This window comes from Convolutriloba macropyga, chromosome 7 (assembly GCF_964194025.1).
Source record: "Convolutriloba macropyga chromosome 7, txConMacr16.3, whole genome shotgun sequence".
Lineage (NCBI taxonomy): Eukaryota > Metazoa > Xenacoelomorpha > Acoela > Convolutidae > Convolutriloba > Convolutriloba macropyga.
This window is the reverse complement of record NC_134474.1, coordinates 11,074,397-11,100,576: the sequence shown is the minus strand read 5'-3', so window position 1 is coordinate 11,100,576 and position 26,180 is coordinate 11,074,397. Positions and strand designations below refer to the sequence as shown.

Sequence of the window (26,180 nt, the reverse complement as noted above, 5' to 3'; positions counted from 1 at the left end):
GGATAAGTAGCTAGCAGGATCAGTAAACGTAAATTAATTAAATTAATTAAATTCAAAATCTTCCAGAGTTTATAAGAAAATCTTTCACCATGCCGCATAGGCTTGCAAGGTCTTAAAAGATTCACAGTCAGTAAAAAGGTGGGTTTGTTTGATTTTTAATAGCCGCGTCAGCAACTCCAGGCGGTTGTTATAGCGCTCCCAATTTTTTTTGTCCTGTTCGAATAATTTCAACCGTTATCAAAAGCAAAGTTTTACTTTTTTCTCGTACTTTGTTTATTTGACCTTTTTTAGACTTTTCAAACAGTTTTTTTTGTAAATTGACAGTTTTTTCGGAACAGTGTTGAAAGCCGTGGCGGACTAATAACCATATCGCAAAATGAGAATACCAAATGATCTTTTTCTTGCTGGTAGTGGCCTTTCATAGATAAAAAAATCTTTTCTAATAATGCTTTGAATAAGACATACTTTTGTATAGTGCTTTGCAGAAGGGCATATATTTTTTTATAATGTAGCGAGTTTTGTCTCATCTTGTTGAAAACAATGAATAAAATTGAGACTTCTATTTCAATAACACTCATTGTTTTTAAAAATATGACACAAAAAATACGGTCAGTTTCTTAAATGGCATTAAAAGGTCATCTCATAAAGTTGATGAGATTTACGCTTAAATATTGTAAACATTTTTTTTTGTAAAAACGTTTTTTGACCGGATTTCTTAAGTGAGGTAGCCATTTGAGGTCAGCTGGGTTGTTATGCAATTTGAATTTTAAAAGGACAAGCCCGATAGGGGCGTTGAAATTTGTTGTCTACTAACCTGGGATAGGGAGAATAGAATATATTCATATGTGATGTCACCTGGAACTGTCAATTAGTCTAAACAATAATTATTGTGAGAAGACGTCACTTAGGAGATCTCTGCGGGTGCTTAAAAAAGTAGCCGTTTTCCCAAGATTTTTATACAGACGTGTCAAGATTTATCATTAAAACATAGAACTTAACAAGATCTTGCAAGTTTGTTCTTACATGTCTTTGCAAGATCTGTGACGTCGTTTCACTGAGCTTGTGCAAAACAGGTATACCGAATAATTGATGACATCTCGGAGAGGATTCCAGAGGGTTTCAAAATGAGTGAGTTGATGTCACGTGACACTACAGATGGGGGGCAACAGCAGAGGAGTCCTTATGAAGTGGTGTGCCTCCAAGAGTGTGAGAGGGTGAATGAATTGATGGGGGAGATTGACAGGTCAACTAAGGAGTTACTGCTAGGGTTAAAGGTGGGCAAACTGTTGTAGCACTAATTGTTGATACCCTAGTCTATAATACCGAACAGAAACCGACAAAAATCTGAAGGAAAGCTTTAATAATTTTTTGTTTTAAACAAAAATCCTAGTTTGAAGACCGATTTTATGGTGGCGTGATAGCCGAGAGCTAAGGTGTGTGATTAACACACCATTTATCGACAGTTCGATCCCCTGCCTCCGTGAAGCTGTCTGGTTGGCCATAGCCTGACCAATGTTGGCTGCAATAATGGTACCACGTGAAAGTCTCAGATGCAAAGACAAGTGGCCATAGTCACCAAAAAAGAGCATGCATGCTCACTAAATGAACAGTCTGAGATGTGGGGAATAATAGAAGAAAAGGACAGCTGAGAACAGGCTACTGAAGCCTAATGCTGCTCCGCTGCGATTACGCAGAAACAAATTATTTTTTATATTATATTATTCTTATTAATTATATTTTCTATTGACTAATATTATATAATTTTTCGATATCCAGGGTGAACTGACCATCTCATCAGCCATGGAGGATTTGATGAACAGTCTTTATCTAGACAAGGTCCCAGACACCTGGCAGAGATACCCAAGCAGTCTAGGTCTGGGTGCATGGTTCAATGACCTGCTACAGAGATCACGTGAGCTGGAAATGTGGGCTGTCGACTTCAACTTGCCTCCTAGTGTTAGATAGAATGAAAAAAAATCTTTTAGAAGTATACAATTGCTATCAGAGGGTTCAGATATACCGAAAGCAATGTAATACCACGAGAAACTACTTCCGTGCCTTAATGGAAACAAAATTTTTGTTAGCCGATTCTCACAACGTTTTTTTTCTGTTAATGATTAATTTTTAGAGCATATATGAAAAATGTATCTTGGTAGATCTTCTGCTTGATTCACCGGTTGACCTGACAATGTTGGCGTTCTTTATGGGGCCGCTTTTTGAATTTTTTTTTGGGATCGAGATTCCAGAACCGTTTCAGCGCATTTTTTAATAAGAAATGCTTTGAATGCTCTGAAAGGAAGAACTGAACTGAAATTCTCAAATGATCTACATGCACTAAAACTTTATAAATTCAGCACATCTTTATCACATTTCGTACAACAATCAAATTCCAGCCTTTTTTCCGGCGCATTTCGTACAAAAATTTCAGTACTTCACTGCATTATTATAAAGTTTTTTAAAAAAAAGTCATAGCATTTTGGTCGACGCAGTTACGAGTCCTCGTTTTTAAAACCAGAATCTTCGAGAGCATATTTTCGTCTTGTGTATGGCAGGTGTGGATGGGTGGACTGTTCAATCCCCAGTCTTTTCTGACAGCCATTATGCAACAGACAGCCAGGAAGAACGACTGGCCCCTGGATAAGATGGAGCTGAATTGTGACGTCACCAAGAAGAACAAAGAAGACTTTAATGCTCCTCCTCGCGAAGGTAGAGTTGTGAAAACATACAATTGGAAAGTTTCGCAATGGTTAAGGTCCCAAAGCAGTTTTAAATATAGCGGTCCTTTTTCAGGGGGGGGGGGACACTACAGCAACATCAAAATGCAGACACTTAAATAAATGTTACATATGAGAAAATCTTGGCTTGGCGGTTAATAAAGTTCTGTTTCTGTTGGTATATTTGTCATTGGTTTCCTGTCAATCAGATTAATCTTTTTCACAATAGTTTCTGTGTGATCCAAAATATTTTGTATATTTTTTTTACACTTAAGATTAATAAGCGTGTTGTTTGACGTGTTTTCGCTGCTGGACGTTACATTAAATAAAGGATTGATAAAATTTTTTGATGGTTTAAATTTATAACTGTTCCCTTATTTGATTTAATCCTCTATTTAGACAAATTAGGGTTAAAGTATTAGATCTTTGCTGCACCCGGCGGCATTTGGGCATTTGAGTTACCTCATTCAAAACTCCGTTTGCTCTTATTAACTGAAATCAGTGAAAACTTGGAACACATACTCTCATAGAGAAAGTTTAATTCATTGAAATGCAATCAATACAGCGCTTGACAAAATTTATTAACAAGAATTGGGTTTCCGGTTAAAAGTTTGACATAGAACCTTTGATTAAATTTTGGGGTCTTTCAGGCAATAGTTCCAAGTCTTTTGAGTATAGAGCCTGTATATTCTCATTGTCGCTCAAATGAGTGAAAGACAGCAGCCTCTTATGACTCAAGTAGGATTGTATCACAGCTACATTTTCTTCTACGTGGATCTCTGCTTAGGTCCACATTAACAGCGTGTCTTTTGGCTGTTCCCGAATCTCGCCTTTTCTTCTCTGGCCGCGTATTTTTTTCAACTATCCGAAGAAGAGTATTGGTTTTCTGTGGTTGTTTTTCAGCTGAACGATATTTATTCACTAGTTGCTCTTTAGTGTTGTTTTTGGATTTTTGAATTGTTTTTAACACTTAATTAATACTGAAAATTAATACTGAAAGAAAAGTGAATTTTTTATTTTGTACACTTGGTATCTGCTGATTGGTTCAAGGTTTATAGTGTTATGTTTTGAAGCCTTAACTCCCTAACAGTCTTACTTGCCCTTTCACAACCTCATCTAACCTTCCCGCACCCCAGCCCCCTAATTCGGTCGTAAACGCTTAGTCTTCAGCCCACTTCACAACAACTCCTAAAACTACAACCATTATCCAACGATCATCACCCCTCTAACATAGCGCCCAACGGGCATTAAGTGCTCTTAGAGCCTTTGAGCTCTGTTTCAGCTCAAACTGTTTTGGAGACTTATACTTACGGTGCGAAGGGCGGTTCCTAGAGATTGAAGACCCCTCCACTGTTGACCCCCCCTATTGCCCCCGCGCTGTTACCACCACTCCAATGTTGCCCCCATCAGCCTCGGAGCACCCCCCCCTAGTTTCGAGCTACTGGCCGCTCGCTAAAAACAAGCAAATTTATACTTTTTTGCACATTTTTTAAGCTTTTTGAGAATTTTGATTTTTTAAAAATTTTCATTAGCCCTTGGTGTCATGGAACCGCCTCTAGGTTTTAATAGTATGTTACTGCTTCTTTCATTTTTTGACATTTAATTTTCATTTTTTGACATTTATTTTTCCTTATTCAGGTCTTTCTAAACCCAGGGGCCAGAAAACCTCCTTAGAGGCTTGATAAAAGTTACTGACAATTTTTTTGGCCATGGAGTAGTTTCAACTTTTTAATGTCACAAGTTTCAGCAATTTTTTGATAAAACTTGCTTTTTCTCAAATTTTTTGAAAATTTTTGTCGTTTTTTTTAAGTTTCTTCAGCCTTTTGAGCCACGGATTTCCCTCAGCTTTTAACAATAGGTGACCGTATAATTTCCAGATGTAGTGGAATGTCTTTAAAGATTTTAACGTCATTAATTTTAGTATTTGTTGCAATTTTTGGCATTTTTTTAATGTTTTTGATATTTTTAGCCATTATTCAGTGTTTTTGAGCCTCAAATGCCAAAACACCTGCATTAGGGTTTGATAATAAGTAACTGGAAAGTTTTTGTTAGTCATGGATTAGTTTTCATTTTTATAATATTACAAGTTTTATCAAATTCTTAAAATAAAACTTGCAATTTTTTCAAGTTTTTTAAAATTTTTTTTGAGGTTTTTCAAGTTTTCTTGCTCTCAAAAGCCAAGGAGCTCCTCTAGCGTTTGCTGATATGTTACTGCATAGTTTATAGATGTAATGGAACGTTTTTAAAGATTTTAATGTCACAAATTTAAGCAATTTTTTAAAATAATTGCAAATTTCTTAAATGTTTAGAGACTTATACAAACTGTTTTGGAGACCTATACTTATGGTGTGAACGGCGGTTCTTAGAAATTAATTCCGCACCCCCACCCACCCACGCCCCCACATCTCCCCCAATCAACTTTTGCGCCCCCGCTGCGCTCACCTTACTCCCCTTCAATTAATCCAAAGCTAGCCTCATTAAACCTTGGCTAGCTACTGACGAAGCCAACCGCTTGCCGGTCGTTTGAGAGCAGTTCGCCCGACGGTAGTTGGTTATGTTTTCCTATTTTATATTTGATATATCTGTTTTGATGGCTGCTGAATTTAATGAGACCGTGCGCATTTTCCGATTTCCTACTGAGTATGTTTTGTCCAGCAAGTTTTGCCTGACCCTTTCCTTTTTTCGCTATTAGTTTGTTCGGGATATAGTTTTTTGGTTCTTGTTGTACTTATAGTTGTCTCAATTACAATTTTAAAAGCTGAACTCTTTTATGTCAATGTTTACTGAAGAACACGAGAAAATGCTCCAACATTACTTTTTTTGGCATGTACTTCGTTATAATGGTTTGTAACAAGCGGCTCATATAATTAATTGAAGCCCATTGAAGTAAAGTTTGTTGCTAAAGTAAAAGACATTGTAGCATTGGAAAGCACAAGGGTATTATTGCCAAGCAGTGAATTGTTCTGTCGAAGAATTTGGAGGTCGAGGGTTCGAAAGCCTCCTTGTGGGGATGTTTTTGCTCCCGTAATCAAAAGTTTATCTACGCTACAGCCCTTGAAATACATTACGTTTTTTGTCCGACATCAATTTGTCCGACGTCAGTGACTTTATGTCTGAAACCTCCTCTCTAAATAAGCTACAGTCATCACGGGGCTTTCGCAAGTTTCCGTGCTATTGGCCCGATATTTATGCATTATGTTTTGATACTTAAGACTGAAAGAGAGGAATCCGAGGGTTTTTTTCGCTTATTGGGACATCGAATAAATAAAATTAACTAAAATGAAAGTTGAACTGACATGTATAACAGTGATTTAAAAAGTGCCAAGATTGATTAATTTACCCTGTTTTTTCACTTAAAATTAGGTGTAGCAAATTAATGTCTAACATTTTTCAAAGATACTCTGTTCCCAGGTGCGTATGTGAACAGTGTGATGATGGAGGGTGCGAGATGGGACATGCAACATGGGTGTATTATGGAGTCCAGAATCAAGGAACTAACACCCTCCATGCCTGTCATGTACCTCAAAGGTACGTGATGAACATACACACCTTATTCGAAGTACCCACGATTATACTTCGTCGCCCATCTGTTGGCTTTATTCATTGTACGAAAGTGTTTACAATGCCTAGTTGAGAGCTAGCTTCTGAAAGGTTTTAAAAAGGTTTTGGAAGGTTTTGGAAAGTAACGCAATCTGGAGAGTGTGTTTAATCAAAATGTAACAAAAATTATAATCATATTCTAGAACTTTGACTTATGCAAAGACTTTAACGTCTCCTAAAGGGGGTGATGATTGTGTGTTGTGGATTCACTTGTAGATAATTACATGATTGCTGGCTTTAAGTTTCCACCACAATTTTGCGGAAAAATTGCCATAGGTCTCTACCACACCCTTCTTACATACTAGATCTAAGATCATATATGGTTCCATTCAACTCCAGGCAAAAGTTCTTGTATGATCTTGCTATGGTTTCTAAGACGCCATATATGATCTTGCGTATGTTTTTCAAGATTTTACATATAAAAGGTAGTTTAAGCAGAGCAGCACGTTTTTGATGATTTTCTCACAGATCGAATATTTTATTATCATGGATATGGTATCGAAGAAATCATTATGGTTTTGGATAAGGTATGTAAGACGCCATATATGACCTCGGAAATGGTTTCTCAGATTCAGCAAAAAATTTAAAAATTTCAACCAAAAGATGCTCTTCACTCCATTATCACAAATAGTAAGTTTTATGATCTTGAAAATGGTATATAGGAATTCATTATTGTCTTGGGTATGGTAACTAAGACACCATAAATGTCCTTGCAAATGATTTCTAAGATTCAGTAAAAAATTGAAAAACTGCTACAAAATGAATGTTTTTCACTCCATTATCACAAATGGTAAGCTGTATGATCTGCTTTCTAAAAAAACGTTTTTCATTCAAAAGGAAATCAAATTGTCACATTGTGCTCAATATGCGAGCCAAAATACGTCATTTGAGACCTTGTTTGGTTTTTTGTGTGGTCTTTGATATGGTATCAAAGATAAGTTTTTAGTGGTCAGCCCGTTATTTTTGAGTTGCAGATTGTTCGTTCTCTTGACTCTGATAGGAACTTTTGGTTGTGGTGAAAGTTTGAGAGAGAAATCATGTGATTCTAACTGAGAATACAGAGTACAAAATTACCACCCTTTAGTAGATGTTAGTTTAAGTTCTAGACTAGTATAATTCAATTAATTTTTGTCGTCGTTTTTTGTGACACTCTGTTTTTATGCTTGATGTCATTAAACGAACTGCTGTGGTTTGAATCGTTGATTTAGTTTAGATTTGATGTAGTTCGGGTCAACCTTGAGAGAGTGTCACTGTTTTTTTACCATTTCTTTTGTTACTAGTCACTGCTTGGATCTTTTTTCTCAGTGCCCTCCAGCTTAGTGAATACCTTTCATTTGAAACCCATATTTAAAGCCTACAGATACATAATAATTAACTCTGTAGTGGCTTGTACTTTGTGACGAAGGCTGTAACATGCAATGAATTGCAGCAACAGAAAAGATCTATTTTTTACAATTCAAAGAATTTGAATTGTATTGGGGCGCTGTCTTTTTTTTTAAGATCTGTTCACACATTTTCATGATTTTTGAAGTCAAATTGGAGTAGTGATTTTGGTCACGCCGAAACAGGAAATGGAGCGAAAAAGCGAGTGGTTTTGCCGCGTGAAATTTTATCGCTCTAATTTTAAAGTAGAGTGAGAATACGGTGTTTGAACAAAAATTCGCTTTATCGGTGGTGGTTTTTTGTTCACATGCGGCAATTTCACTTTGATTTTTACTGTTTTTTCGATTTTTTGGATTGGATTTTTATTTAAACAGTTTTTCCAATCCATTCATAGTCCGTTCTAGGTCTAGTTTTCTGTTTAGTCAATGAAAATTCTTTGAATTGTACGTCAGGACTTGTCCTGCTATGTTTTTTTACTTCTGATACCGTCTCTATATTGATCACATTCACTGTCAGGTTCAAAGTTTGCTTTCTTTAAGGTTTTTTTAATTTTGAATGAAAATAAGCAAATTTTGCGTAGATTATTATTCTGTTTTTTTTTATTGAGGACAAATGAAAAATCGTCTGAGGTGAATGTCACATGACAAACAATTTCATGACTTTTTCTAGTAACATTGAGGCGGTATTGACTATATCGCGGCTCACCATCCTAGCTAAAGTTGATTTAAAATCTTTTTATGGGTCGAACTTTACGGTCTAGCATAGTTTTCTCATAACTCGAAAAGTTCAATTTATTTTGAGTTTAGTTACAGTTTTTTCTCTTTTATTTCCGTTCGTCCGCATCCACGAATCGGGAAGCAACACCAAACCAATATTGAAGCGGGTGGTCTAACTGAAAAAAACAGCTGGAGTTTTGCGTTCAAATTTTTATAATATTTAATTCTTATGTTAAACAAGGCGGCTCGGTAATGTGCGATGGCACATAAGGTTCCGACCCCGCCCATCCACAATTTTGGCATAATTGTCTACCAAATGAGGAACAGATAGAAAAACCCAAAAATTATTTTTTGCGAATCCCAAAAAAGCCCAAGTCTTTTTCAAAAAATTCTGTATGAACGATAAGATAAAAATTGATGCATTAGATTGCTGTAATATGTCAATATTAAGAAAGCGAGTCAAGAAGAACAGCAAAATCAAACAACAACAACAACAACAAACATTAAATACATCAAAAATTTATGTCCCTCTTAAAAACTAAATTTAGTAACAAAGTCAACATAACGTCAGATAAACCTAAAACTAAACAAAAATAACTTATAAATCACCAGAGAACATATGTGACCAGTCCATAAAATGTTTGGTAACAATTATACAAAAAAGAACAAAAACAGTAAAGTAAAAAAATTAACTTATTTTTTTGAAACAGTTAACTTCAAAGTAAAAAATACCATTAGGAATCAATTAATATTACCACAAATTTCAATTGAAACTTGCCAGAAAACGCTGTCAAAACCGTCAAGCCAAATTTTGGCACTCAAAATATATTTGATTGCGCCTTTTTCAAACAACTATAACGTAGTACGTGGCCATTCATTAGTTAGATTAGGTAACAAGTAGACAAAAAAGCGAAGTGCTAAAGTATGTAATACTTTTAATTTTTTTCGAAACAAAACTACATTCAATGTCATGAAAGGCATTAATTACAAAAAGAGCTATTTAAATAGGGTCGTTTATTCATGAAAAGGAAGCCCTCGAGACCTGTATTTATCCAGAATATTTCTTGCATCTACAAAAAGAACGTCAAATATGACAAAATTCAAATTAATTTACTTTTTTTTGTGAAAAACCGGTATCGAAGCCAGTAAGGTCATAACAAACTCTTCAAAAAAAAGATTTTGGGACACCAATTCTTTTTATTCTCTTGACACCCGTAATGTCATATTTGACCTGTAATTAACTAACGAGATTAGGTAAAAAAAGAAACATAAAAAGAACAAAATTGCGAAGTTAAAAAGTTTATTTTTAAAATTTGGAAAACGATTGTTTTCAAAGTCATGAAAGCCATCAGCTATCTACTAATATCACAATGTCGGTTCTTCTATTCTTCCATGAAAAGCCAATGAAAGCTATCACTATACAGGAAATTTCATACGACCGAAACGACAAAGAGTAATTGACAGTTAGAGACAAAATTAAAAAATTCAATTGATTTCTTCGAGAAAGAGGCGTCGAGGCCGCTAAAACGATGATGTATATCTTTCAAGATTTTATATGCTCAATTGTGTTTTATTTTGAAAGCTAATAAGGTGACATGAGAACTGTAAATAATGTGACAAAATTAGAAAACGTGAAAAACTGGCAAATATCAAAACAAACAAAAATCTGAAATCTTGTAGTATCAAAGCCAGAAAACAAAAAACTTCAGGCTTACAACTGCAACCGAGAATAAATGTTAAATCAGTAGAAAGAAGAAACAGTCTTTCTTTGCTGACACTAAGCTGGAAGTTGAACAAATTAAGAAAAAAATAGAGGAAAAGTTAATTAAGCCATTATTTATTGAAAAGTCAATTATTTGTAAAAAAAGAAACGACCATAAACTTTCAATTAAAAAACTAAATGCATTAGCTTGGAGCTGCTTAGCAAGCGAATTGGTTGGACCTATCACTCCTGAGCTTTGATTTGATATGTTCTGTTCTTTATTATTAAAAAAAAGTCTTTTTTTTTAAAAAAAAAAGACCGACTGATTACAACCCGATTTTTTTTGGATTGTAACAGTCCAAGAATGGCCCAAAACTACCCCTGCTAATACTTGTTGTCCGTTAGGAACAATTGATTATTCGAATGTTGTATATATAGATAATTTGTTAGTTGAAAACTCAAAATAAATTCTGCATTTTTGATAATCAACTAGTAAAGTTAGCAAGAAAGGGCAACAATTTTAACTACAGTGCACTCTCAGCGGACTCTGAAGTAAAAATAGCCCCCCTTCGAGTCTACAAAGATTGTATGAGTGTTGTTTGGGGGTGTACTGTCGGCAAATTTAATCAAAGTGGACTAAAGTAGCTTATTTCGTGCTGTTTTTGATGAAAAAGTCTAAATTTTGAAATGTTTATCCAGATTTTTTGAACAAAAAAATCAAATCAAAACAATCAACAATGCTTGTTCGTCTTCAAAAATAAAATCAACGACACTATTCTTAAAAATTATAACAAAATTTAGCAAAATTGACGAAAATTTAGCCAAAAATTCCGGACAATGTGAATAAAAACAACGTGAATTCACTCTTCTTTTCTCAGAAGTTTAAACCTCGATAACTCCCTGTAGAAAACGAAAATTAAAAAAATCTTTTTAATTCCATATTCTACGCTGGACGAGCTTTCTAATGATACCAGTCTCAACTCTCTACGATGAATATATCGAGCGGCGAAAATTCACGGAACAAAAAAAACCCATTTGAGTATATAGTTCCTCCCCCCTCAAGAGGGTCGGAACAATTAGTTATCTAAAGGGTACGAATACGATTTTGTTCAGTTGAATGGAACTAGTTAGTATAGTTCTAAATATCTCCTTTTCTAGAGTAATGAGCTTAGTGTGTTACTTTTTAGTCTGTTTGATTAAATTATTGTTAAATTTTTGAGTCCAGCGTAAAAAATTATATTGAGCTAAAGTTCCGCAGCAAAACTGCAGCAAAAAAATTGGTTTGAGCTTAATTCTAGCGGCAACAATGGCGCCTAACTAAAGTTCAGGAAGTCCCACTGGCCTCTTTTAATGAACTGAGCCGAGTATGTTCTTTTGGTACCAAATTTTGTCGACAATGTTCTTTTCATAAGTCGAGGCTTAAACCTGTTTATCTGTCCACAGACGCAGGTTCGTTTCTTTTTCATTTACTTTTTGTTTTGCCTCAGGCGCCTTTTATGTCATTGACCACAGTCGATATGTGCATTTAATCATGCTACCTTTAAACATGCGTTTCAAGAGGACCCTTTTAAACATGCAACATCACTTTAGAGAGTTTAATATAGAAGAGGCGATGATAAGATTATCATCCTCATAGTAATGGTACTGGTCATCGCTAGACTAAGAACTTTTGGACCTATTGATGACCTGTCGAGTAGATTTGCTATTTTGGTACATAATTTATACCATATGTGTTGCAAACAAGAGTACATCCTACTCGAGAACAATTTATTATTATTATTATCCGATATGTTTAAAATAAAATTCTAAAATTGTGTTTTTTTTCAGCTGTTTTGGCGGATAAAAGGGACCTGAAAGGAACTTACGGCTGCCCTGTTTACAAGACGAAACAGAGAGGTGTCCTCACTTATGTCTGGACTTTTCACCTCAAAATCAAAGACCACCCAGCCAAGTAAGACTACATGGCAAAACTGCAGGGGATAATTTGTCCAACTAAAGTCAATTCTGAAAAAAAATTGGCAGTTTGCAATGACGCTCTAACAAGACTTTCCCGCACTCTAAAAAAGTTTAGGATGAATTAGGTAGACATTAAAAGCCAGTACGCCTACCATTCGGTTCATTATACCACTTAAAATCCGCAAAATGTTTCTCAACACATGTAGAAATTGTGACTATAATGTGGGATATTGGTAAAAAAAGGAACGATTGTTAAAAATTTTGTGTAAAGTGTGGATAATTTTTTTCCCCATTTTAGATTTTTTTCAGATACTTGGCGTTAAACTAGGACGATTTCCTTAGGTTTTGGTGAATCTTACCCTCGAGCAACATATGAAAACTATTCGGCTTAAATTTAGCTGTTAAGGATAAACAAAAATGATGCACCAAAAATTGTTTCTTCGTGCTTAATTTTGAGGGCCTAACTTTTAAAAAGATCTACTGAAATCAAAGCTATTTTCGGGAAAATCTTCTTCGCGACTTAATAATTTCAAATATTTAGAATAGGACTTTAAATGTATTTCTGGGTTTTTCTTGTTCTCAATTTTCATCAAAATTGTTCTTTGATTGTTTTTTTTAATAGCCGCCCTCATCTTCTCAGCCGGCTATTATTGCGCTCGTATTTTTTTTTTACTTCGTCAAACTTTTTTTCCCTTCACCATTTTGCCGCTTATTCGACATTTTGCGTGAAATCTTTTTGACTTCTCTAGGCTAGTTTCTCTTTTCTTTCATTCTGCTAAAAGTGAATTTGAACATCAGTTGCTAAGCAAAGCAATTCAAAATGAACAGAGTCGGTATAAAAAATTGAAGTCAGAAATAGAAACGGGATAAACCCATAAAGCCCAATTTTAGATGCCCGCTATTTGAACGTCGTTCCTATAAGTCTTAGTTACCACCTCTAATGCTTATTGGTGTTGATAGTAGCCCCTGTAGCCTCTCTCTAAGAAACAGAAGTATGTTCAACTACGAAATGCCATCAAAATAAATCGGACTTAAAAAATATTTTTGTACAAAAATCTTTTTTTTTTCAATATATTCTTCGTTCAATCCCAATCATGCTTATTGGAATCAACGGCGGCTATTTTCCGGCAATCTGCCGGGTATGGTTAGATTTATACCTAGAAAATGATTTCAAAGGAATTTAAAAAGTTTCATTTTTCTTTACTACTTTGCGTCGAAAATTTAATAGTGTTGCAAACAATTTTTATCGATTTTTTTTCACAGAAACGAGTCCACATTACGAGCCAGCGCCTCTACCAATCAAAGGAGACTACCTGGTCATTTTTACCTCTTGAAACCTATAGAACATATGCTAATACATGTAAAAAGGCGCTTACATTGGGGGACATGATAAAAATGAACTATTGCATGTCGAGGCTTAAACTTGTTTATCTGTCCACAGACGCAGGTTCGTTTCTTTTCCATTTACTTTTTGTTTTGCCTAAGGCGCATTTTATGTCACTGACCCCAGTCGATATGTGCATTTAATCATGCTACCTTTAAACATGCGTTTCAAGAGGACCCTTTTAAACATGCAACATCACTTTAGAGAGTTTAATATAGAAGAGGCGATGATAAGATTATCATCCTCATAGTAATGGTACTGGTCATCGCTAGACTAAGAACTTTTGGACCTATTGATGACCTGTCGAGTAGATTTGCTATTTTGGTACATAATTTATACCATATGTGTTGCAAACAAGAGTACATCCTACTCGAGAACAATTTATTATTATTATTATCCGATATGTTTAAAATAAAATTCTAAAATTCTGTTTTTTTCAGCTGTTTTGGCGGACAAAAGGGACCTGAAAGCGACTTACGGCTGCCCTGTTTACAAGACGAAACAGAGAGGTGTCCTCACTTATGTCTGGACTTTTCACCTCAAAATAAAAGACCACCCAGCCAAGTAAGACTACCCGGCAAAACTGCAGGGGATATTTTGTCGAACTAAATTTAATTCTGAATCAAAAATTGACAGTGTGCAATGATGTTCTAACAAAATTTTCCTGCGCTCTAAGAAATCAGATCGAATTACGTAAGCATAACGATCAAGTGCCCCTACCATTTGGTTCATTATACCTCTTAAATTCCGCAAAATGTATCTCAATACATGTAAAAAGTGTGGATAATTTTTTTTTCTAATTTAGCTTTTTTTCAGATACTTTGCTCCAGACCAGGAATATATCCTTTGTTTCTGGCGAATTGTACCCTCGATCAACTTATGAAAACTATCTGGCTTGAAATTAGCTGTTAAGGATCTATAAAAATTATGCACTAAAAATTGTTTTCGAATTCTCCTTTTTAGTTGTAAACCAACATTTTGTGCTACAGTTTTATGGCCTCATTTTTCAAAAGATCTGTTACCCGTTTAATTTAATGAAATTTTTGGAAAAATAAATTCCTCTTGACGACTTAATAGTTTAGAAACGGAATTTAGTTGTGGTTCTGGAGTCTTTTGTAAATAGCCGCGAAGCGATAGCTGAGGCTATTATTGGCCTTCTCTTGGTTTTTTTCAACTCGAATAGGAGTTTTGGTTTTCTTAAGGTTTTTTTACCGGAAGTACTATTCCGTCAGGCAGCGACTTGACCTAATTGTGAAAGTGATTAAATTTTCCGTGTGAACTATTTTTTTGAGCGAGAGAAGTCGTTGGTTCAAAAGAGTTTTTGAGAGTTTGGCGCATATAGATGACTATTTTTAGCCGTGTTTTTGTCCAATTGGCCCACATTTTTTTAACTTGGTTTTTGTTGAAGTAAGCTTTGATCGATGCCGCATGAAAATGGAATCATCTGCAATTGATACCACAATGTTTCTAATACCTTAGTAAAATTCGAAGAGCTCATAATTCACTGAAGTTTTTAAAAAAATTTTTGAATTTTTTTCAAATTGTTTCATTGTTTTGCAATGAAGCTCTGTTCACTTCTTACTGAGGCAGGAGGATGGCTATGTGATGTTCTTAAATCTCAATTGCTTAATAAAAAACACGTTTTTTAACTCAATTTTTTGATTTTTAATTGGAGTTTCCAATTTTAGTTTAAGTTTCAGAAATTTTATTTTATTTTATTTTTCACAAATTGCTAAATATGTTTTTATAATTTTGTTAATGTATGTATTCTCCACATTCTCGCATGGTTCTTTTTCTCATTGTCCTAGTACTTATGGTTTCAATCACCCTGTCTTTTAAAATGAGAATGATCGATTTGAACTAATAATTTTTGTCTTTTTCTTTTGAATTTTTCAAAGATTTGTTGTTTGCAATTGACTTTGCTTTACAAATTTTGGCACTGAGGTTTTAATATCTTCATTTTAACAAATTTTGAACAACACTCATTCTCTGCGAATGTTCCTGGGGCTTGGTTTTGGTAACATACGGATTTTTGCGTTTGAATTTTGTTCTGTCTCTTTAGTCTTTTTCATCATTAATTTCGGTTTGTATATTTTTTTGTCATTATTTATTTTCATCGCGTTCATTGTGGTTTAAAGTGACAACTAACGTTTTTAGGTAAAGCGACAAAAAATATCCGTTTACCAATTCATTGCTATTTTTTATTGTAAAATAGTGTTTCGGTTGATAGAACTTACGGAAATTGATAATTTTTAAAAGTTGTTGTCCATTTCTTGCAGTACTCAAATTTTTCTTCCAAAATAAAGTTTTGGGAGCCTAATGTGGCTTGAATTTTGCTGCTCGAGTATATTGATGTTTTCAATTTCGAACAAATTATTTGGCTTGTTTTATATATAGGCGTAATTTAATTTTTTAGTTCATTTGGTATTTTGGGCTATCTTCCTTTTTTTAATAATTTTTTTGTTTTAAATGGTCATTTTTGTAGGAACCAATTGATATAAAAGCTAGTTTATTCATGTTTTGGTTCATTCGCGTGATTAAGTTTTTGGTCAACCGTGACTTACCTCACTCTCAAAAATGACCTCCTCACTCTAAAATTGACTTCTGTTCAATTCAATGAGTTAAGGTCAAGTGAGTGTGTGTCACTCTAATTGAGTGTTATTTGAGAGCAGTGAATAGAAATAGCGGATCTTTCCCATTTGTGCCCCCCCCGCTCCCAGTACGTTATGCCCCCCCCCAGTTACAGAGCATGTGTCATTACATAGTAAACAATTATGGAAAACTATGACACGTGCATATGCGGGTGCAAATAATATGCGCCCACTAAGCTGAAAAGATCCGAAGCAGCATTAGGATAAACAAATTCTTAAAAATATATAACATCTCAGCATTTAAGAAAAAGGAATTTTTTGTCTGTTTCTTTTACTGTCTTTTTGAGACTTCAGATCTAGGAAGCAATTGCGGCTATTTTCTGGCAATCTGCCAGCTATGCTTTTTTGTTCTCACCAAAACTTTAGTTTATCTTCTGTTTGACTTGGCTGCTATGAAACAGATGCTACGCAAATTAAAGCATTCCAATTTTCCATACTTCTATTACTACTTTTTCAAATTTAAGTAATAGTCCAGACCATCTTTGTAACTTTTTAGCACAGAAAATGGGCCCACTACCAAACAAAGTGGATCATTTAGCCTATTTTACTTTTTAATGTAATTATTGTAAACGTGTTGGTCTTTTTATCTGAAATTTTTAGTACGCCTTTTTGACTTTTACGCCTCTGACTTCGACGTTAAATAAAGCCCTCATTAGTGAAATTGGTTACACTCTTCATCCCCCTTTAATTTTAAGACATTTGTGTACAACCGCTTTTTGAAAACAAATTGCGAAAAAAATTGTTTTGTATATGCTAGCATTAATTTTTTATTAACTTTGTTCAAATTGTTATAAAAGTAAATTGCAAAGGAAGCCAAATTCAAATTGATGGACGAGATAGACAAACACATTGGTCATACTTATCCTTTATTTTACCCTATATTACCCCAAAATTTAACGTCTTGCGCAGAATGCAAAATTTTATTTGATGTGCTGGGAGCTTTCTTTTCATAACACTCTTATTTGAAGCAATTTTTTCATGTTTTCATTTCACTTCCAGTGAGGATCAATTATGGTTTGTTCTTGTTATACTGCTAGGTATCTTAATTAAATTTAATAGAGATATGATCTCTATTAAAAATTTGCTTAAAGCCAAGCTCATTTTGAACCCATGGTTTTCAATTTAGCGAGACCAAATTTCATTTGGCAAGTTTTTACAGATATTGTCGAAAGAGTTTTTAGTTTTTCTACCTGTTCTGTTCAACTAATTATGAACAAACATTTTTAATTGCTCTCAAAGTCTGTAGCAATTGTATTATTCTTGCAGTCTTCCTATGCAATTTTTTGCTTGACCGATTTTTGTTTGACGCACACAACTTTTGTCCTCAAAAAGAGAATGAACAGATAAAAGCTGGGGGCATTCAGTAGCTGAGTAGCTCATAGTGCTTCACTCCTTGCTAGTCGTTAACTATGCGAAAATATTGAGGAGCCATAAACTCATCTCCATATACTAAGAATTTAACCCCCCTGCCCACCACCTTCCTTCATATGGCGATTTGGACCCTCCTTTTGTCCAGCCGTTCTACCCCCCCCCCCCCCAACGGAGCTCTCCTAACCCTTCCTACGCCCTAACCCCCTCCTACCCCTCTCCTAATGCTAGCTAGCATCCCTAAGCCCCAGGTAGTTACCACCAAAACCAACCGCTCGCTGGTCGTTTGAGAGCAATTCACCCACGTTAACCGGTCATATTTGCTTTTTAATAGCCGCGAAGCGATAGCGGTTATCGTCTGGGACATCGTGGTTTTCTACAATTCAAGGAAATTGAATTGTATTGGGGAGCTGACTTTCTAAAGATCGGGTCGGCATTTTTACTGTTTTTCACATAAAATTTTACTGTTTCTTATTTTTTGCTGGTTTTTTTTTCTAAACGGTTTTCCTAATCAAGTAATAGTACATTCTATGTCTAGTTATTTGTTTTGTCAATGAACAATTTTTGAATTGTAGGTCAGACTTGTCCTGCGATGTTTTCTAATTCGTGGTCTCCATCAATGATTCTTGCTACCTGACTTCTTGGAATTGACTTTTCAATTTCAGCAATTTCTGTTGCTTTGCAGTTAAAATTTGTGTGCGTGACGTCATTTCTGCTTTAAAGTCAGTTGCGTGACTTACCTCAGTCACAAAAAAATGACATCTGAGCTCCTGTAATGATCTTTAAGTTTTATGAACATTTACTAGTTAAAGACCAATTGTGTACTTCTAAGTGGTGCCAAACGTATATGCCCTAATTCTCAAGAATTAAAGTCTTGAGTTTTTGATTCTGAATGTTAATTTTGAAAAAGCTCTTAGGGTTTTTTTTCTTATAGAGCGCATGAATCTCATAATAAAAATGAAAATCCAAATCTAACCCATGAAATCTAGTGGTTTACTAAAGCACTGGTGGTCAATCTGGCTATCTTTTTTCGGATCTATTCTGTCCCCCCCCGTGTGTAAACGTGTGTGTCTTTTCTTATGCAAAATTTTTGCTTGACAATTTTAAATTTTCGAGCGACTCTTACGCCTTTGACTTTTTGCGTTTCTCGTGATCAAAAATTTTCTCTCAATCACAATTTCAAGCAGCTAAATTGGCGGCAATTTAGTGCTAAATGTCAAATGAAAAGTGCGCCGAAACTTGTGCCATTTTTTACTTTAAATCTTAATGGTGGTATATATAAACCTCTAATGTGGTTATTTGAAGCCCACTATTGAACTTCTTAGTCCCATTTAGGCTCCCCCTCCTCCTCCCTCCCCTCCCCCCTGACTGAAATAGGCTGCAATTGATTAGAGTTCCCACTAATCGTTCGAGAGCAATTCTTCCGACGTTTAGTCGGTTATGTTTTCTTTAGTTGTTTCAACTTCATGGAAGGCCACAAGCGTCTATCGCGACTATTTTTCAGTAATCTGCGGTTACGTTTACAGTCTTGAGTGAACAAGCTAATATGTGTTCCTCTTCTGGTTATCATTTGCATATCCTCATTTGGGACCACTCCAGGTGCAAATGATTACATTATCAATTTTAAAGTGTCATTATAAAGTATGACATTGTTTCAGGTGGGTGTTACGGGGAACTGCTCTGCTTCTCAATCCATAAATATCACCCCACTAGTTGATCGAGATGCACGGAAGACAAAAACTTTACAGCACATCCTCAAAAATTTGCGTTTTCGAACTGGGTGTTAATTATAAACGATTGTCCACAGTCGTATTGCAAACTTGTAGATTTGGAATTGATTAACATTTTGTAATGAGAACGTTGTGAGTTAGGACTGAGTCAATGCCACCCCCTCCCCCAATCTCTAACAACAAAAGTATTTGTCTGATTTTTAAAAATATCTACGGTACGGGAAATGGGAGGAAGAGAGGGGGAAGAGGGTGGTATGCATAATCTACGGAATCTATGGTAGGCTATAATCTATAATCAGAACCCCTGAATCTGTAACCTATAACCAATCTATAACCAGAACCTCAACCAAATTTAATATCACAGTATTGGGATGTATAAAAGGAGGAGCGAATAAACAATGACCCAACACCAAAGCACCTCGTGTGCACAGTCGGTGCCCTGCCGGTGAATAATCGACGACGTGACGTAATTTTTATAGTTGCTCGTTAAATTGAACTTGACAAGCAGCTATGAAATTTTTTTCACGTGGTTGTGATCGCTGATTCACGGGCTCCAGCATTACACCCCCCCCCCCCCAACACCCACCCACACACACACACATACAGACAAACACATACACACACCACACACACACACACACACACACACACACACACACCACACCACACCACACCACACACACACACACACACACACACACACACACACACACACACACACACACACGCACATACACACACACGCACGCAAATGCACACACACATATATCAATCTAATTATCAATGGTTCATAACCAAATTTTTATCAATAAGAAAAGTTATTGCAGTGATAAACATTTATTTGATAACAACCATTCACTTTTGGACTGTAATATGAAGTAAAGAGAAAAGGGGTGACTTTCTCAAGCTTTGAACATAATAATGAAAAGCTGGCATCAATATAATATGAAAATGAAGTAACTTTGTAGTAAAGGTAACTAAGAATATTTGGTATGATGATTTTGTTGCTCTTTGATTTTGTGTTATTTTTTTGTTACAGGCAGCAGCTAGCTAATGATTTCAAATTGTTTACAATAAAGAATTAAAATTTAGTGTTTTTTTTATCTCAAGATAAGTAGCAATCAGCTTATGAAGTGCGTAATCTAACGTTCATCTTTCTTCTTCACATGAAATTTTATTCGAATGAACCCAGCAAGTATGTTATCAGGTAGGTTTCGACAACTAATTTTTCAGACTTATTATGGCAGATAAACATTTTCCGAACAAAGTGGAAAATTAGTTCACGAATAAAAATTGGGATAATCTACCTGTAGATAATCACAGAAACGAGAAAAGCACATTTTTTTCTTGAACGACGTTCATAGCAATTATTGTAAACGTGTGTGTCCTTTTTTATGCAAAATTTTTGCTTGACAGTTTTGACTTTTCGAGTTACTTTTACGCCTTTGACTTTTTGCCTTTTGCGTGATCTAAAATTCTCTCTCAACCACAATTTCATGCAGTTGAACTCAATCGGCGGCAATTTAATACTTAAAGTCAAATGAAAAGTGCGCCGAAGCTGCCGCCATTTTTCACTTTAAATCTTAATAGTGTTTTATATATTGACCTCTAATGTGGTTATTTGAAGCCCACTATTGAATTTTTTTGTCCCATTTAGACTTCTCGTCCCCCCCCCCACCCAACTGAAGCAGGCTGCATTTGATTAGAGCTCCCACTAGTCATTCGAGAGCAATTCTTCCGACGTTTAGTCGGTTGTTATGTTCGTTAACGTTTTTATTAGATAATTTTTTAAAGAAAAATTTTTACTTGGTGATTTGTTGAGTTGAGCAAAATCTGATTTCAATGGGCCTTTTAGGTTTCCATCCGATAATCAAATTAATTCTTTTGGTGCTCACTTTTCTTATGCTTCTTCTGTGCAAATTTGTAGTTTTGACTACAGTTATTTTTCTATCGGTTTGCGGTCTACAATAAGCATATACCTGGGAACTAATTTCACTCCGTGACATTGAACCGTTAAATTGCAGAAAGGAAATTTTTCAATGCAATAATCAATCGTTAACATTTCGATTATTTTATTGGCTAAATCCTTAAATTCAATTAGATTTCAAATTCTGTATTCTAACTTACAAGTGAGCAAAGAAGTTATAAAAATGGACGTCTGCAATCACTTATAAACCGAAATAGAGAATTCAAAATCGGATCATATTCAAATAAAGATTACCCAAGCTGTATACTTACCAAGTAAGTCACGATTGAAGCAGATTAATGCCCTAAATTGCCCTTTGAACTCATCAAAAGATTGCTTCAGCAAATTGGTTGTCCATTCATATAAACAGAAATATGCATAAATAAAGAACAGAAACCATGCTGAATAAAACATATTGGTGATAGCCCAAAACAGTCTCAAAGTGTATGCCACAAATTAAAAATTGACACTTATTAGCTAGGACATCTTGTAAGAAAGTTAAAATACGATTCAACAAAACAAAAACGACTGGCAAATTTTTTTTTTCATTTTAAATGGTACACATTCGGAATTCCTCTTCTTCAGGAAACCAGTTGGACTAATCTACTATCACAATAATTTTTGACTATTATTGTATACATCTTATTTCAGACAAAAACAAATCACAAACATGAAAGATGAGCTGTAAGATTAAATGTAAGATTAGCTACCATTTGAAAAGAAAAACCGGAACCAGATATGCTTCCTCATGACTTGAGAAACTTAATTGAGATTGAATGACATGAGAAGAAAAATAAAAACAGTCAGAGCTCAAAATTCAATTACCTTTGCAAAAATTTTTTGTGTGCTGTCAGACTATACAACCATAAAACGATATAACTGTATAACTATATAACGATAAAACGACTCTCCATTTACTAGAAAGAATAATTAGCTTCTCCTGTTCCACAGCTGAAATTAATGAAATTTTTCATTACTCAGACCGTGACTACAGAAGAAACATTTATGAACAAATCTCGAAAATTAACAAAAAATGAATAAAACCAGTTTTTTCATAGTAATCAACGCCATATTCTAAAGCTTGAGCATTTAAAAAAATGCAAAATTTTTGTGTCAAAGTCAACAAAACTTGACAAAAAACCAATCGTTGACCGCAGATCGATTCAGGCAACACTTTTTTTTCACCATTAAGACAAAAAAATTGCAATTTCTAGACTCATTAGTTCATTTTATGCAGCTAAAGCTTTGATAAATTCTTCAAAAGATACAGACGTGTATACTGTATACAAAAGGGTTATTACGAATGAGATCTTTTTTCTGAAGAACTTGCTTGTAATGGACAGAGACATTAAATTGAAGCTAACGGACTTCCTCATTGTGCAAACAGACAGTTTTTATCAATAAAATTCAATTTGAAGTGGTTTTGAAAAAGAAAATTTCCGAAGATAATAAGATGACTGTAAAGAGATGCAGAAGTCATTTAGTACCCCGTATTCAGAATAAGGTTCAAACTGTAAAGTCTATCAAGTAAAAACTTAATTCTTTTTTAAACTTGTCTGGGGTCTGTTTTGGTTGATTAGACTCCAGAAGCTCAATTTAGGCTTATAGAAGAGTGCAAAATTTTAAGAGAATTGACTATTACAAAACACGAGTTAAGTCGTGAATTGGATAGATTAGTTTTGATCGTAGAACCTAACAAACGCTTGTTTTAGCATTTTTTTTTTAAAAATCATGTTATGTAACATATGCGTAAATAATGAAACATAAATTTCTGAGTAAAACCACAACATAAAATTCTGATTAAAACCACAAAAGTTTCGTGTCAAAAAGGAATCAAACGCAACCTCACCGAGAATATTTAAAAAATACACTCAGAAAAAGAGCACTGATTTGAGATAGAAATACCGAAAATATCTTTATGAGAATAGTTTACATGTCAAAACAAATCGGACGGGCAATTTTTTCCAAAATATTTTGTGTTTTTGAAACAAATTTTAAAACAATTCGTGGTCAAATAAAGATTGCCAGGGATTTCAGTTATGACTCTTTAGACGATCAATTGCACTTGTCATCAAAAGAATTAATGAGTTCAACCGTAAGCACTTAAATTGAACCGAAAAAAAACCACCAAAAAAGTGAGAAGATTCTTTGAAATGAAATAAGGTGAATTTTACATAAATTATTAACATTGAAATCGAAAGCAATGTTTGATTCAGATCTACTGACTTCAATTGACTCGTTTTGACTTCTATTGACTCATTTTGAGGTAAATTTAATAAATGAGACCGACGGAACAACAAAGAAAACAAAAAAAAAACAGTCAGAATTCAAAATTCACTTTTTTCTGAAAAAAGTTAGTGTCCGTTTTTAGAAACCAAAAATTTTGAAATGAAGTTTTCTTTATCCATTACTGGGATCAATTAAACCTCCATTGCTCAGACTGTGAACCAAAAATACAGAAAAAAATCTAATTTCAAAACTCCGCCGTAAGCAAAATTTTTACTAAAACGAAAAGTTACAAAGTAATCAGTACCGAAGTCAACTATAGATTAAAGTCATTATTCAAACAAACTAGGTCTCGTCGAAATATCTGAGTCTTGTGATTTTGTAACAACACAATGTACGAACAAGAACACTAAAGTTTTTCTTAAAATAGCGATTAAACTGAATGTAATCAGTGCCGTAATTTATAAATCTTAAACATTAAAAGAACATCAAGATTGTTCATTTAGACCTCGTGAGATGTTCGGTAAGACCTCTAAGTGTTGGGACGGGACGCGGTAACGAACAAAAATAACAATTGGTAAAATGTTGAAATTTTTAGTTACGAAGTCACCGCAATTAATAGTTTCTCAACTACCATTTCAAATAAAAGTTTATATTCACTATTAACATATATGCATCGTTTTGGTATATTTTGTCAGAAAATTTTGGGAAGAAACCAAAATAGAAGTGAATGGGCCGCAAAACGCGAAAAAGAACAAAAATGTCTCTAAACCTAAAAACCTACAAATCGGTATCCAAATCCAACAAAATTTTATTCTAAAAACCATGATGAGACATGAACAGCCTCCTTATCTCTTCATAGTTATTAACACCCGTAATTTTTGAAAGTGTTAAATTAATTGGGTAGAATTGTTTTTTCTTAAAAAAAGTTAAAAAAAGTGAACGAAATTGGCGCGAAAAGTGAAATTTTCACAGAAAACTTAAACAGGGATAACTCCTCGAAAACTAAAAAAAATTTGAGAAAACTTTTTCAATCTGTAAGCTGGATGGGCCAGTGATGCCACTCACATCTCTTCTAGTCGAGCATGTTCCTTTCCCTACAAGTGGAGTTCGAAAAAAATTGAAGTCATTGAAACTAGCTGAAGGCCTTGAACTACTACGTATCAACGCAGTTCCTGATAATGACATAATTGTTGATTACAATAATTTTAAGAGCGCAGTTTAAAAGTGAATATTAGTAAATTCGGTTTTCAATTTTAAGGACAGGTTATAGTTATTTATACAAACACATCACTTAAATTTGAGAGGACATCCGAAGGCTTATATAGCCTAGTCGTGTGATGCCTTGAATCAGTTTTCATAAGCATTTAACAGTGTCCTGTTACAAGCACTTAAGAAATAATTCTATTTGCAAAAAAGCATTGAAAAATTTTTTTAACAGCCAAAAAACGAGACAGTATGACAACAAACAATGGGTAAATTAATAGAAAAGCGAGATTAAGTCAGCATTACCTTGTATGTAATTTCTAACGGTGGAAAAAAAGAAAAATTATATTCTGGATTTTTTAACTCTATTATGTGTTGTGCATAACTAGGTTCAAGATTTAGCATTGCATTTAAACATTTCCTGACCCAGACACTTATTGATTTACCGTTATTTCCAACTTTGTTGTTAGAAGATTTTATTGATTTAGCCTTATTACTCATTTTAGATAAAAGTTGAACTTCAGCAGGCGTGATTAATAAATTGATTTCTTCTAAATGACTTTCAAGTCTCAACTTCTTTGCTATTAGTTTCAATAATTCCTTCAAATAAAGCTCTTTCACTGTTAGAGTTTGATTTTTTTAAACCATTAACTGAATCATGCTTTTTTAATCCAAAATTTTTCAAAAGCAAGTTCTTCAATATTAATTCAAGTGGATTCAATGCAGATTTTTTAGCAGCGCCGTATAATAAAAAAACATATTGAATAATTGGCTGTACATAACTTTTTTAACATAGGAGTAATTGTTGGCAAGTCAGATTCCCCCGAAGTCGGTAAAAAGAGCATATGAAAATTTTTATATAAAATATTGAACGTGTTCAGTGATTTTTAATTCCCTGTCAAGAACTATGCCAAGATATTAGACTTCTTTTTTTGTTCAATAGTTTTGTTGTTTATCATGGTTTTGGAAAAAGAGAGCTACCAAGTTTTTTGTTCTTGCTGAAGTTTTGTTGCATTTGATGGACAATTTTCTATTGTTCAACCACACAGCAATATCATTTACAACATTCTGGAAATCAATTTGGTCATTCGGATGATTTTGAATAAGTACAGTATCGTCAGTGACAAAGGATTAAATCTAGTTGAATTGAAGCTCTTGTTATTTCATTGACGTAAAGTATAAAAAGGAAGGCACCCAGTACTGAGCCTTGTGGTACTCCGAAGTGAATAGGGTTTGGTTTAGAGACCTTCGATTTAATTCTAACTCTCTGAATTCTCGATAATAGGTATTTTGTTAAAAACTCATGTATTGGCCCTCTGGAAACTACGCTATGAAGGACTTCAAGAAGTTGGTTTTGATCCACCGTATCCAAAGCTTTTTTTAGGTCCAAGAACACCGCCTTTTTATCTGCTGTCCTCATGTCCCAAGACCTCTGAATTTCCGAAATCAGATTAAGCAAGGCATGTACAGTTGATATTTTCTTTCGAAAACCGTTTTGTTGGAGTGAAACAATACTGTTTTTTTCCAAAAACCTGCAAATGTGTTCAGAAAAAATTTTCTCGAGTATTTTGCTGACCA

The 26,180-nt window shown here is 34.4% G+C and overlaps 1 protein-coding gene across 4 annotated transcripts in view; it reads left to right on the top strand.

Moving 5' to 3' along the window:
• The window catches only part of LOC142342601 (dynein beta chain, ciliary-like), a 300,993-nt gene extending 281,613 nt beyond the window's left edge, over positions 1–19,380 (top strand). For 3 of the 4 annotated variants that reach the window (XM_075393992.1, XM_075393990.1, XM_075393993.1), the window contains 6 exons: positions 1,074–1,274; positions 1,777–1,956; positions 2,553–2,706; positions 6,126–6,242; positions 13,896–14,019; positions 19,133–19,380. In XM_075393992.1, coding sequence (XP_075250107.1) covers positions 1,074–1,274; positions 1,777–1,956; positions 2,553–2,706; positions 6,126–6,242; positions 13,896–14,019; positions 19,133–19,172 — 816 coding nt within the window. In that variant the 3' untranslated portion in view covers positions 19,173–19,380. Of the gene's footprint in view, positions 1–1,073; positions 1,275–1,776; positions 1,957–2,552; positions 2,707–6,125; positions 6,243–11,942; positions 12,067–13,895; positions 14,020–19,132 lie in introns of all 4 variants that reach the window. The other variant, XM_075393991.1, reaches the window with a different exon arrangement.
• The last annotated feature ends 6,800 nt before the right edge of the window (positions 19,381–26,180 follow it).